The sequence below is a fragment of the Patagioenas fasciata genome, chromosome 32 (assembly GCF_037038585.1).
Source record: "Patagioenas fasciata isolate bPatFas1 chromosome 32, bPatFas1.hap1, whole genome shotgun sequence".
NCBI lineage: Eukaryota > Metazoa > Chordata > Aves > Columbiformes > Columbidae > Patagioenas > Patagioenas fasciata.
Window position 1 is genome coordinate 2,361,027 of NC_092551.1, and position 14,703 is coordinate 2,375,729.

Genomic DNA, 14,703 nt, shown 5'->3' on the forward strand with positions numbered 1-14,703 from the left:
GGAATGAATGGGGGGACGTCATGGAATGAATGGGGGGGCATCATGGAATGAATGGGGGGACACAAGGGTTAGGAGGGGGGGGCATCATGGAATGAATGGGGGGACATGGAATGAATGGGGGGACATCATGGAATGAATGGGGGGACGACATGGAATTAATGGGGGGACACAAGGGTTAGGTGGGGGGGGCATCATGGAATGAATGGGGGGACATGGAATGAATGGGGGGACATCATGGAATGAATGGGGGGACATGGAATTAATGGGGGGACATAATGGAATTAATGGGGGGACATAATGAAATTAATGGGGGGGACATACATCATGGAATGAATGGGGGGACGTCATGGAGTGAATGGGGGGACATGGAATTAATGTGGGGACATCATGGAATGGGGGGATGTCATGGAATTAATGGGGGGACATGGAATTAGTGGGGGGGACATGGAATTAATGGGGGACATCATGGAATGAATAGGGGGACATAATGGAATTAATGGGGGGACAGCATGGAATTAATGGGGGGACATGGAATTAATGGGGGGACATGGAATTAATGGGGGGACATCATGGAATGAATGGGGGGACGACATGGAATTAATGGGGGGACATTGAACTGGGTGGGGGGGACACCCCAACCTGCTCTTCTCAACCCCCTGGGGGGGGACATTAAATTAATGGGGGGGATGGGGGGGACACGGAATTAATAGGGGGACATCATTGAATTAATGGGGGGACATCATGGAATTAATGGGGGGACATGGAATTGATGGGGGGGGACATGGAATTAATGGGGGGACATCACTGAATTAATGGGGGGACATGGAATGAATGGGGGGGACATCATGGAATTAATGGGGGAACATGGAATTAATGGGGGGGACAATGGAATTAATGGGGGGACATCATGGAATGAATGGGGGGGGACATGGAATTAATGGGGGAACACCCCAACCTGGTCTTCTCCACCTCCTGGGGGGGACATTAAATTAATGGGGGGGGTGGGGGGGACATGGAATTAATAGGGGGACACCACTGAATTAATGGGGGGACATGGAATTAATAGGGGGACATCACTGGATTAATGGGGGGACATGGAATGAATGGGGGGACACCATGGAATTAACGGGGGGGACATGGAGTTAATCGGGGAGACATGGAATTAATGGGGGGACATGGAATTAATGGGGGGACATGGAATGAATGGGGGGACACAGTCACATTGGGGGACACCCCACCCTGCTCTTCTCCACCTCCTGGGGGGGCAAAGTGGGGGGGACATTCAATTCATGGGGGGGAGGTCTGTGGGGCACCCCAGGGTGTCCCCATGGCCCCACATGTGTCCTCCTTGTGTCCCCAGGTGTCCCCTTGGGGACATGGAGCTTCTGGGGCACCCAACCATCCCCAGGGTGTCCCCAGTGTGTCCCCATCGCCCTGTGTCCCCCTGTGTCCCCCCATGTCCCCTCGTGTCCCCCCAGGGTATGTCCCCCCATGGTCCCCTGTGTCCCATGTCCCCCCATGTCCCTGTGTCCCATGTCACCTGGAGCACGTGCAGCTTCTGGGGCTCCCAACCATCCCCAGGGTGTCCCCAGTGTGTCCCAATGTCCCCATGTACCCCCGGGGCATGTCGCCCCGTGTCCCCCCAGTGCTCCCCCACGTCCCCTGGTGTCCCTGTGGTGTCCCCCCATGTCCCCTGTGTCCCCATGTCTCCCCGTGTGCCCCTGTGTCCCCGTGTCCCCCTGTGTCCCCGTGTCCCCCATGTCCCCGTGTCTCCCCGTGTGCCCCTGTGTCCCCCCAGGGTGTGTTCCCCTGTGTCCCCCTGTGTCCCCCATGTCCCCGCGTCACCTGGAGCACGCGCAGCTTCTGGGGCTCCCAACCATCCCCATGGTGTCCCCAAGGTGTCCCCAGTGTGTCCCAATGTCCCCGTGTCCCCCATGTCCCCCTGTGTCCCCGCGTCACCTGGAGCACGCGCAGCTTCTGGGGCTCCCAATCATCCCCAGGGTGTCCCCAAGGTGTCCCCAGCGTGTCCCAATGGCCCTGTGTCCCCCGTGTCCCCCATGTCCCCCCATGTCCCCACGTCACCTGGAGCAGGCGCAGCTTCTGGGGCTCCCAACCATCCCCATGGCGTCCCGTGTGTGTCCCCAAGGTGTCCCCAGTGTGTCCCAATGTCCCCGTGTCCCCCATGTCCCCCTGTGTCCCTGCATCACCTGGAGCACGTGCAGCTTCTGGGGCTCCCAACCATCCCCAGGGTGTCCCCAAGGTGTCCCCAGTGTGTCCCAATGGCCCTGTGTCCCCCATGTCCCCCTGTGTCCCTGCATCACCTGGAGCACGCGCAGCTCCTGGGGCTCCCAACCACCCCCACGGTGTCCCGTGTGTGTCCCCAAGGTGTCCCCAGTGTGTCCCAATGGCCCTGTGTCCCCCTGGGGCGTGTCTCCCCGTGCCCCCCCGTGTCCCCCCGCCGTGTCCCCGTGTCCCCTGTCCCGTGTCACCTGGAGCACGCGCAGCTTGAGGGGCTCGTTGACGCGGCCGGCCAGGCAGCAATGGGCCAGCGCGTTGTGGATGATGTGCTTGTTGGACTTGGCGCTCGGCTCCTTGTACAGACGGGGACCTGCGGGAGGGGACATCGGGGACATTGGGGGACATGAGGACATTGGGGACATGGGACAGGGACATGGGACATGGGGACATGGGGATGGGGAACATGGGGACATGGGTACATGAGGACATGGGATATGGGGACATGGGGACAAGGGGACATGGGATATGGGGACATGGGACATGGGGACATGGGGACACTGGGGACATCGGACATGGGACAGGGACATGGGGACATGGACACTGGGACACAGGACATTGGGACATGGGACAGGGACATGGGGACACTGGGGACATGGGACATTGGGACATGGTGACATTGGGACATGGGGACATGGGGACACTGAGGACATGGGACATTGGGACATGGTGACATTGGGACATGGGACATGGCGACTGGGGACATGGGTACATGAAGACATGGGATATGGGGACATGGGGACATTGGGGACATTGGGGACATGGGTACATGAGGACATGGGACATGGGGACATTGGACATGGGACATGGGACATGAGATATGAGGACATCGGGACATGGGACATGGGGACATTGGGGACACTGGGGACATGGGGACATGGGGACATGGGGACATGGGACATTGGGACATGGGGACATAGGGACATGGAACATGGGGACATGGGTACATGAGGACATGGGATATGGGGACATGGGGACATGGGGACATTGGGGACATGGGGACATGAGGACATGGGGACATGGAGATGGGGGACATGGGGACATTGGGACATGGGATATGGGGACAAGGGGACATGGGGACATGGACATGGGGACATGGGTACATGAGGACATGGGATATGTGGACATGGGGACATTGGGGACATGGGTACATGGGGACATGGGATATGGGGACATTGGACATGGGACATGGGATATGAGATATGAGGACATCAGGACATGGGACATGGGGACATTGGGGACATTGGGGACATGGGGACATGGGACATTGGGACATGGGGACATGGGGATGGGGAACATTGGGACATGGGTACATGAGGACATGGGATACGGGGACATGGGGACATGGGACATGCGATATGAGGACATCGGGACATTGGGGACATTGGGGACATTGGGGACATTGGGGACATGGGGACATGAGAACATGGGACATGAGTACATGGGGACATGGGGACAAGGGGACATGGGGACATGGGGACATGGGACATGGACATGGTGACATGGGGACATGGGGACAAGGGGACATGGGGACATGGGGACATGGGACATGGACATGGGGACATGGGTACATGAGGACATGGGATATGTGGACACAGGACATGGGACAGGAACATAGGACATGGGGACATTGGGGACATGGGACACTGGGGACATGGGGACATGGGGACATGAGGACATAGGACATGGCAACATAGGGACACTGGGGACATGAGGACACAGACATAGGACATTGGGACATGGGACATGGAGACACTGGGGACATGGGAACACTGGGGACATGGACACGGGGGACATGGGGACATGAGGACATAAGGATAGGGGGACATGGGATATGGGGACATTGGGGACCTGCGCGAGGGGGACAGGGACATGGGGACATTGTGGGGGTAACAGAGGTGACATGAGCACACTCACCCATGTACTTGGGGACATGGAGGGTGACAGAGGTGACATGGGGGTGACAGAGATGACATGGGGACACTCACCCGTGTACTCGGGGACACAGGGGTGACAGAAGTGACGCGGGGGGTGACACAGGTGACATGGGGACACTCACCCGTGTACTCGGGGACACAGGGGTGACAGAGGTGACACGGGGGGTGACACAGGTGACATGGGGACACTCACCCGTGTACTCGGGGACACAGGGGTGACAGAAGTGACGCGGGGGGTGACACAGGTGACATGGGGACACTCACCCGTGTACTCGGGGACACAGGGGGTGACAGAGGTGACACGGGGGGTGACACAGGTGACATGGGGACACTCACCCGTGTACTCGGGGACACAGGGGGTGACAGAGGTGACACAGGGGGTGACACAGGTGACATGGGGACACTCACCCATGTGCTCGGGGACACAGGGGGTGACAGGGGTGACACGGGGGGTGACACAGGTGACATGGGGACACTCACCCGTGTACTCGGGGACACAGGGGGTGGCAGAGGTGACACGGGGGGTGACACAGGTGACATGGGGACACTCACCCGTGTACTCGGGGACACAGGGGGTGGCAGAGGTGACACGGGGGGTGACACAGGTGACATGGGGACAGTCACCCGTGTACTCGGGGACACAGGGGGTGACAGAGGTGACACGGGGGGTGCCACAGGTGACATGGGGACAGTCACCCGTGTACTCGGGGACACAGGGGGTGACAGAGGTGACACGGGGGGTGCCACAGGTGACATGGGGACAGTCACCCGTGTACTCGGGGACACAGGGGGTGACAGAGGTGACGCGGGGGGTGACACAGGTGACATGGGGACACTCACCCGTGTACTCGGGGACACGGGGTGACAAGGGTGACACGGGGGGTGACACAGGTGACATGGGGACACTCACCCGTGTACTCGGGGACACAGGGGGTGACAGAGGTGACGCGGGGGGTGCCACAGGTGACATGGGGACACTCACCCGTGTACTCGGGGACACAGGGGGTGACAGAGGTGACGCGGGGGGTGACACAGGTGACATGGGGACACTCACCCGTGTACTCGGGGACACAGGGGGTGACAGAGGTGACGCGGGGGGTGACACAGGTGACATGGGGACACTCACCCGTGTACTCGGGGACACAGGGGGTGACAGGGGTGACACGGGGGGTGACCCAGGTGACATGGGGACACTCACCCGTGTACTCGGGGACACAGGGGGTGACAGAGGTGACACGGGGGTGACCCAGGTGACATGGGGACACTCACCCGTGTACTCGGGGACACAGGGGGTGACAGAGGTGACACGGGGGGTGACCCAGGTGACACGGGGACACTCACCCGTGTACTCGGGGATACAGGGGGTGACAGAGGTGACACGGGGGGTGACACAGGTGACATGGGGACACTCACCCGTGTACTCGGGGATACAGGGGGTGACAGAGGTGACGCGGGGGGTGACACAGGTGACACGGGGACACTCACCCGTGTACTCGGGGATACAGGGGGTGACAGGGGTGACGCGGGGGGTGCCACAGGTGACATGGGGACACTCACCCGTGTACTCGGGGACACAGGGGGTGACAGGGGTGACGCGGGGGGTGCCACAGGTGACATGGGGACACTCACCCGTGTACTCGGGGACACAGGGGGTGACAGAGGTGACGCGGGGGGTGACACAGGTGACATGGGGACACTCACCCGTGTACTTGGGGACACAGGGGGTGACAAGGGTGACACGGGGGGTGCCACAGGTGACATGGGGACACTCACCCGTGTACTCGGGGACACAGGGGGTGACAGAGGTGACACGGGGGGTGCCACAGGTGACATGGGGACACTCACCCGTGTACTCGGGGACACAGGGGGTGACAGAGGTGACACGGGGGTGACACAGGTGACATGGGGACACTCACCTGTGTACTCGGGGACACAGGGGGTGACAGAGGTGACACGGGGGTGCCACAGGTGACATGGGGACACTCACCCGTGTACTCGGGACACAGGGGGTGACAGAGGTGACACGGGGGGTGACACAGGTGACATGGGGACACTCACCCGTGTACTCGGGGACACAGGGGGTGACAGAGGTGACACGGGGGGTGACACAGGTGACATGGGGACACTCACCCGTGTACTCGGGGACACAGGGGGTGACAAGGGTGACACGGGGGGTGACACAGGTGACATGGGGACACTCACCCGTGTACTCGGGGACACAGGGGGTGACAGAGGTGACACGGGGGGTGACACAGGTGACATGGGGACACTCACCTGTGTACTCGGGGACACAGGGGGTGACAGAGGTGACACGGGGGGTGACACAGGTGACATGGGGACAGTCACCCGTGTACTCGGGGACACAGGGGGTGACAGAGGTGACACAGGGGGTGACACAGGTGACACGGGGACACTCACCCGTGTACTCGGGGACACAGGGGGTGACAGAGGTGACACGGGGGGTGCCACAAGTGACATGGGGACACTCACCCGTGTACTCGGGGACACAGGGGGTGACAGGGGTGACGCGGGGGGTGCCACAAGTGACATGGGGACACTCACCCGTGTACTCGGGGACACAGGGGGTGACAGAGGTGACGCGGGGGGTGACACAGGTGACATGGGGACACTCACCCGTGTACTCGGGGACACAGGGGGTGACAGAGGTGACGCGGGGGGTGCCACAGGTGACATGGGGACACTCACCCGTGTACTCGGGGACACAGGGGGTGACAGAGGTGACACGGGGGGTGCCACAGGTGACATGGGGACACTCACCCGTGTACTTGGGGACACAGGGGGTGACAAGGGTGACACGGGGGGTGCCACAGGTGACATGGGGACACTCACCCGTGTACTTGGGGACACAGGGGGTGACAAGGGTGACACGGGGGGTGCCACAGGTGACATGGGGACACTCACCCGTGTACTTGGGGACACAGGGGGTGACAAGGGTGACACGGGGGTGCCACAGGTGACATGGGGACACTCACCCGTGTACTCGGGGACACAGGGGGTGACAGAGGTGACACGGGGGGTGACACAGGTGACATGGGGACACTCACCCGTGTACTCGGGGACACAGGGGGTGACAGAGGTGACACGGGGGGTGACACAGGTGACATGGGGACAGTCACCCGTGTACTCGGGGACACAGGGGGTGACAGAGGTGACACAGGGGGTGACACAGGTGACATGGGGACAGTCACCCGTGTACTCGGGGACACAGGGGGTGACAGAGGTGACACGGGGGGTGACACAGGTGACATGGGGACACTCACCCGTGTACTCGGGGACACAGGGGGTGACAAGGGTGACACGGGGGGTGACACAGGTGACATGGGGACACTCACCCGTGTACTTGGGGACACAGGGGGTGACAAGGGTGACACGGGGGGTGCCACAGGTGACATGGGGACACTCACCCGTGTACTCGGGGCCGGAGGCGGGGGACGAGGCGTTGGACTCGTTCTCCCACTCCCGTGTCGTGGGGACGCGCCCGGGGGACAACGGAGCCGACGGGGACACGGCCCGGCTGGGGACACGGGTCACACACCGTGACCTCTGACCCCACTGAGCCCTGACCCCACTGACCCCCCTGACCCCCTGAACCCCACTGACCCCACTGACCCCTGAACCTCCCTTGAGCCCCCTGGCCCCACTGACCCCCCCTGAACCCCCTGACCCTGACCCCCCTGACCCCCTGAACCCCACTGACCCCACTGAGCCACTGACCCCTGAACCTCCCTTGAGCCCCCTGGCCCCACTGACCCCCCCAACCCCACTGACCCCCCTAACCCCCCTGACCCCACTGACCCCCCCGAACCCACTGACCCCTCTGACCCCCCCCTGAACCCACTGACCCTCCCATCCCCACTGACCACCCTGACCCCCCCGAACCCCCTGACCCCACTGACCCACCCCTGACCCCCCCGATCTCCCTGACCCCCCTGACCCCCATCCTGACCCCTGATCCCACTGACGCCCCCCGAACCCCCGACCCCATTGACCCAACCCTGACACCACTGACCCCCCATGACCCCTTACCCCACTGACCCCACTGACCCACCCCTGACCCCACTGACCCCTGACCATCCCCGACCCCCATCCTGATCCCCACCCTGACCCTGACCCCACTGACCCACCTCTGACCCCCTGACCCCACTGACCCCCCCGACCCCACTGATCCCCCTGAACCCACTGACCCCACTGACACCCCTGACCCCAGTGACCCCCCTGACCCCCCCGACCCCACTGACCCCCTGACCCCACTGACCCCCCCAGACCCCCCCGACCCCCCCCGAACCCCCCCAAACCCCCTGACCCCACTGACCCCTCTAACCCCACTGACCCCCCTAACCCCCTCACCCCATTGACCCACCCCTGACCCCACTGACCCCCCATGACCCCTTACCCCACTGACCCCTGACGCCCCCCAAACCCCCTGACCCACCCCTGACCCCACTGACCCCTGACCATCCCCGACCCCCATCCTGATCCCCACCCTGACCCTGACCCCACTGACCCACCTCTGACCCCCTGAGCCCACTGACCCCACTGACCACCCCCAAACCCCCTGACCCACCCCTGACCCCACTGACCCCCCATGACCCCTTACCCCACTGACCCCTGACCCCCCCCAAACCCCCTGACCCACCCCTGACCCCACTGACCCCACTGACCCCCTCTGAACGCCCTGACCCCACCTGACCCCCTGACCTCACTGACCACCCCAATGACCCCACTGATCCCCTGAGCCCACTGATCCCCCCCGAACCCTCTGACCCCACTGACCCCCCCCGAACCCACTGACCCCCCTGACCCCACTGATGCCCTGAACCCCCTGAACCCCACTGACCCCCCTGACCCCACTGACCCCCTGACCCCACTGACCCCACTGACTTCCCCGAACCCACTGACCCCCCTGACCCCACTGACCTCCTGATCCCACTGACCCCCCTGAACCCACTGACCCCACTGACCTCCCCGAACCCCCCAGACCCCACTGATCCCCCTGAACCCACTGACCCCACTGAACCCCCGACCCCACTGACCCCCCTGACCCACCCCAACCCCACTGACCCCCCGACCCCACTGAACCCCCTGACCCCACTGACCCCCTGACCCCACTGATCCCCTGAACCCCCTGACCCCCCCTGAACCCCACTGACCCCCCTGACCCCACTGACCTCCTGATCCCACTGACCCCCTGAACCCACTGACCCCCCTGACCCCCCCGAACCCACTGACCCCACTGACCCCCTGACCCCTCCTGAACCCACTGACCCCACTGATCCCCCCGACCCCACTGACACCCCCGAACCCCCTGACCCCACTGACCCCTGACCACCCCCGACCCCCATCCTGATCCTGACCCCACTGACCCCCCCAAACCCCCTGACCCCACTGCCTCACACCGGACCCCACTGACCCACCCCTGACCCCCCTTGACCCAGCCCTGACCCCACTGACCCCCCGAACCCCGACCCCACTGACCCCCACCTGAACCCCCTGACCCCACTCTGACCCCATTGACCCCCATCCCAACCCCCTTGATCCCACTGAACCCCCCAAGCCCTCATCCCACTGACCCCCTGAACCCCCTGACACCCCCCAACCCCCCAACCTCCACCGTGACCCCCCCAGACCTACCCTGACCCCCCGACCCCTGAACCCCACCCTGACCCCCACCCTTACCCCCCCAACCCCCTGACCCCTCTGACCCTTGACACCCACCCTGACCCCAGACCCACCCTCACCCCTGACCCCCCTTGACCTCAGACCCCCCTGACCCCCACCCCTGACCCCCCCTCGAATGCCCCGACCCCCACCCTGACCCCCACCTCAACTTCTGGACCCCTCCTAATCACCCTGCCCCCCAACCCCCCCCACCCCAAACACCTTGACCCCCCCCAGACTCTCACCCCCCCACCCAAAAACCCTGAACCCCCCTCACCCCCCCCCATCCGGGTCCCCCCCCTCACCTGGGTGTGCCCCCCCCGGGCTCGTGTCCCACGGTGGACAGGGACAGGGAGCTCTGGGAATAGACCTTGGACAGCCGGGAGCCTGGGGGGGGGACACACGTGTCACGGGGGGACACGGGGACACACGGACCCCCCCGGACACACGGACCCCCCTCGTGTGTCCCCCAGTGTCCCCCGCCCTGGCCTAAGGAGCCACTTGGGGGTCCATGTCCCCCCCAACCATGTCCCTCCCCACATCCCCCTATGTCCCCATGTCCCCTCCCCATGTCCCCCCCCCTCCATGTCCCCCACATGCCCCCCATGTCCCCATATCCCAAATGTCCCCCCATGTCCCCTATGTCCCCATCTCCCCAATGTCCCCCCATGTCCCCAATGTCCCCCATATCTGCCCCACTTCCCCATGTCCCCCCATCCCCATGTCCCCCCAATGTCCCCATGTCACACATATCCCACATGTCCCCATATCCCCAATGTCCCCCCATGTCCCCACGTCCCCCCATGTACCCCATGACCCCATGTCCCCATATCCCCAATGCTCCCCCATGTCCTCAATGTCCCCATGTCCCCACATGCCCCCCCTGTCCCCATGTCCCCAATGTCCTCCATGTCCCCTCATATCCCCAATGTCCCCCCATACCCACACTGTCCCCATTTCCCCAATGTCCCCCCATGCCCCCCATGTCCACCTGTGTCCCAAATGCCCCCATGTTCCCCCTGTCCCCATATCCCCAGTGTCCCCATATCCCCAATGTCCCCCCATGTCCCACCATGTCCCCCATGTTCCCCCTAGTCCCCAAGTCCCACCCATCCCCTGTGTCCCCCATGTCCTCCCTGTCCCCAATGTCCCCCCATGTCCCCCCAAGTCCCCCCCCATCCTGTGTCCCCCATGTCCCCATGTCCCCCCCAAGCCCCCCATGTCCCCAGGTCCCCCCCATTCCCCTGTGTCCCCCATGTCCCCATGTCCCCCATGCCCGCCCTGTCCCCAGTGTCCTTCCCTATGGCCCCTTGTCCCGGTACCAAGCAGCCCCTTGGGGGGTCTTTGTCCCCCCATATGTCCCCATGTTCCCAATGTCCCCCCATACCCCCATATCCCCAATGTTCCTCCATGTCCCCAATGTCCCCCCCTGTCCCCATACCCCCATATCCCCAATGTCCCCCCATGCCCCCCATGTCCCCATATCCCAAATGTCCCCCCATGCCCCCATGTCCCCCATATCCCCAATGACCCCCATGTCCCCCCATATCCCCATATCCCCCATATCTCCAATGTCCCCCCATGTCCCAAATTTCCCCACGTCCCCATCTCCCCCCATATCCCCAATGTCCCTATGTCCCCATCTCCCCCCATATCCCCAATGTCCCTATGTCCCCATGCCCCCCATGTCCCCATATCTCCCATGTCCCTCCATGCCCCCCATGTCCCCCCATGCCCCCCATGTCCCCATATCCCAAATGTCCCCCATGTCCCTAATGTCCCATGTCCCCCATGCCCCTATGTCCCCATATCCCCAATGTCCCCCCATGCCCCCAATGTCCCCATATCCCCAATGTCCCCATATCCCCAATGACCCCCATGTCCCCAATGACCCCCATATCCCCATGTCCCCATATCCCCCATGTCCCCCCATATCCCCACGTCACCCATGTCCCCCACGCCCATGTCCCCCATATCCCCAGTGTCTCAATGTCCCCATGCCCCCCACGTCCCCATATCCCCATGTCCCCCCCAAGTCCCTCACGTCCCCCCCAATGTCCCCAATGTCCCCGTACCCAGCAGCCCCTTGTGTGTCCCGGCGTTGAGGGCGGAGTCGTCGCAGGCGCGGGGGCCGCGGGGCCCGCGGGGGGGCCGGGGGGCGCGGGGGGGGCCCCGGGGGGGTCTCAGCACCTTGTCCAGCTCGTCCATCAGCTTCAGCTGCTGCCGCCGCTCGTACTCCTGGCGCGTGAACCCCCCCCGGCGGGACCCCCCCTCCTCCACGGGGGGGCGCGGGGGGTCGGGGGCGTCCCTGGGTGGGGGGGGACATAGGGGTGAGACCCCCCCCCCACCTCCCTGCACCCTTTGGGGGGCACATGGGGTGAGACCCCCCCCCCCCCACCACTGCATCCTTGGAGGGGACATGGGTGATGAGACCCCCCCTCCCTGCACCCTTTGGGGGGACATGGGGTGTAGAGACCCCCCCCCCGCACCCACCCTGCACCCTTGGGTGGGACGTGGGTTGAGACCCCCCCACTGCACCCTTGGGTGGGGGGAGAAAGGGGTGAGACCCCCCCCATACCCCACACCCACCCAACACCCTTGGCGGGGGGGAACATGGTGTGAGACCCCCACCCAGCACCCTTGGGTGGGGGGACATGGGGTGAGACCCCCACACACACCCTTGGGTGGGGGGAGAAAGGGGTGAGACCACCCCACCCCCCCTTTACACCCACCATGGGTGACCCCCCTGCACCCACCAAGCACCCTGGGGGAGGATGATGGGTGAGACCCCCCCCCCCACACCCTGTCCCCTCACCCAGACCCCCCAGGGTGTCCCCAAGGTGGGGTGGGGGGGGTGTGTGTGTCCCCAGTGGGGTGTCCCCGAGACAGGGGGTGTCCCCAAGGTGGGATGTGTCCCCAGGGTGGTGTCCCCAAGCGGGGGTGTCCCCAGGGGTTGTCCCCAATGTGGGGGGGTGTCCCCAATGGGGTGTCCCCAAGCTGGGGTGTGTCCCCAAGGTTGGGGGGGGGGGTGTCCCCAAGGGGTTGTCTCCAAGGGGGGGTGTCCCCAGGTGGGGGGTGTCCCCAAAGGGGGGTGTCCCCAAAGGGGGGTGTCACCAGGGGGTGTCCCCAATGTGGGGGGGTGTCCCCAAGCTGGGGTGTGTCCCAAAGGTGGGGGGGGATGTCCCCAGGGGGTGTCCCCAATGGGGTGTCCCCAAGCTGGGGTGTGTCCCCAAGGTGGGGGGGGATGTCCCCAGGGGGTGTCCCCAATGGGGTGACCCCAAGCTGGGGTGTGTCCCCAAGGTGGGGGGGGATGTCTCCAATGGAGTGTCCCTGGGGGGTGTCCCCAAGGGGGCGTGTGTCCCCAAGGGGGTGTCCTCAAGGTGGGGGATGTCCCCAAGGCGGGGGGGGGGTGTCCCCAAGGGGGGGTGTCGCCAGGGGGTGTCCCCAATGTGGGGGGGGTGTCCCCAAGGCGGGTGTCGCCAGGGGGTGTCCCCAATGTGTGTGTGGGGGTGCCCCCAATGGGGTGTCCCCAAGCTGGGGTGTGTCCCCAAGGTGGGGGGGGGGGTGTCCCCAGAGGGTGTCCCCAAGGGGGATGTGTCCCCAAGTGTGTGTGGGGGGGATGTCTCCAATGGAGTGTCCCTGGAGGGTTGTCCCCAAGGTGGGGGTGTGTCCCCAAGGGGGGGGTGTCGCCAGGGGGTGTCCCCAAGGTTGTGGGGGGGGTGTCCCCAGGTGTGTCCCCTCACCTGGCCGGGTCCCCCCCCGACTGGTGTCGCTGTCTCGTCTCCTCCCGGTGCCGCTGGCGCTCCAGGAAACCCGCCCGGCGCGGGGACACGGGGACATCGTGGGGACACTCGTCCTGGGGACATCATGGGGACATTGGGACATGATGGGGACACGGTGACAACCAGGGGACCCTCATCATGGGGACACTGGGGACATGATGGGGACATTGGGGCACATAGGGACAAGGACAGAGGGGACCAGGGGGAGCCCAGCAATGGGGACACCGGTGGGGACCCGACCAAGCATGGGGACATCCAGGGGACATCACCCAGCAATGGGGGCACCCACCGCACCCCGTCCCCATGTCACCACCTCATTGTCCCCGTGTCACCGCGTCCATTGTGCTCCTGCCACCATGTCCCTCATCCCCATGTCCCCCCCACTGGCCCCATGTCCCCCCATTGTCCCCACATCCCATTGTCCCCACGTCCCCCATTGTCCCCATGTCCCCCCACTGTCCCCACATCCCATTATCCCCATGTCCCCCCATTGTCCCCATGTCCCCCGCATTGTCCCCACATCCCATTGTCCCCATGTTCCCCCACTGTCCCCATGTCCCCACATTGTTCCCACATCCCTCCACTGTCACCCCACTGCCCCCACATCCCCCATTGTCCCCACATCCCCCCTCTGTCCTCATGTCCCCCATTGTCCCCCTATTGTCCCCATGTCCCCCCATTGTCCCCACATTCCCCATTGTCCCCATGTCCCCCCATTGTCCCCCTGTCCCCATATCCCATTATCCCCTTGTCCCCCCATTGTCCCCACATCCCCCATTGTCCCCCTGTCCCCCCACTGTCCCCACATCCCATTATCCCCACATCCCCTCACTGTCCCCATGTCCACCCACTGTCCCCACATCCCCCTGTCCCCATGTCCCTCCATTGTCCCCATGTTCCCCCATTGTCCCCAGATCCCCCATTGTCCCCATGTCCCCCTCACTGTCTCCACATCCCATTATCCCCACATCCCCCCATTGTCCCCATGTCCCCCCAACCCATTATCCCCA

The 14,703-nt window shown here is 64.0% G+C and overlaps 1 protein-coding gene across 1 annotated transcript in view; it reads right to left on the reverse strand.

Annotated features, from left to right (window-relative positions):
* The window catches only part of CAMSAP3 (calmodulin regulated spectrin associated protein family member 3), a 49,951-nt gene that overhangs the window by 3,270 nt on the left and 31,978 nt on the right, over nucleotides 1–14,703 (reverse strand). The window contains exons 15-19 of the mRNA XM_071800630.1: nucleotides 13,655–13,767; nucleotides 11,987–12,219; nucleotides 10,217–10,298; nucleotides 7,658–7,767; nucleotides 2,490–2,608 (exon numbers count right to left, since the gene is read on the reverse strand). Of these exons, the coding sequence (XP_071656731.1) occupies nucleotides 2,490–2,608; nucleotides 7,658–7,767; nucleotides 10,217–10,298; nucleotides 11,987–12,219; nucleotides 13,655–13,767 (657 nt within the window). The remainder of the gene's footprint in view (nucleotides 1–2,489; nucleotides 2,609–7,657; nucleotides 7,768–10,216; nucleotides 10,299–11,986; nucleotides 12,220–13,654; nucleotides 13,768–14,703) is intronic.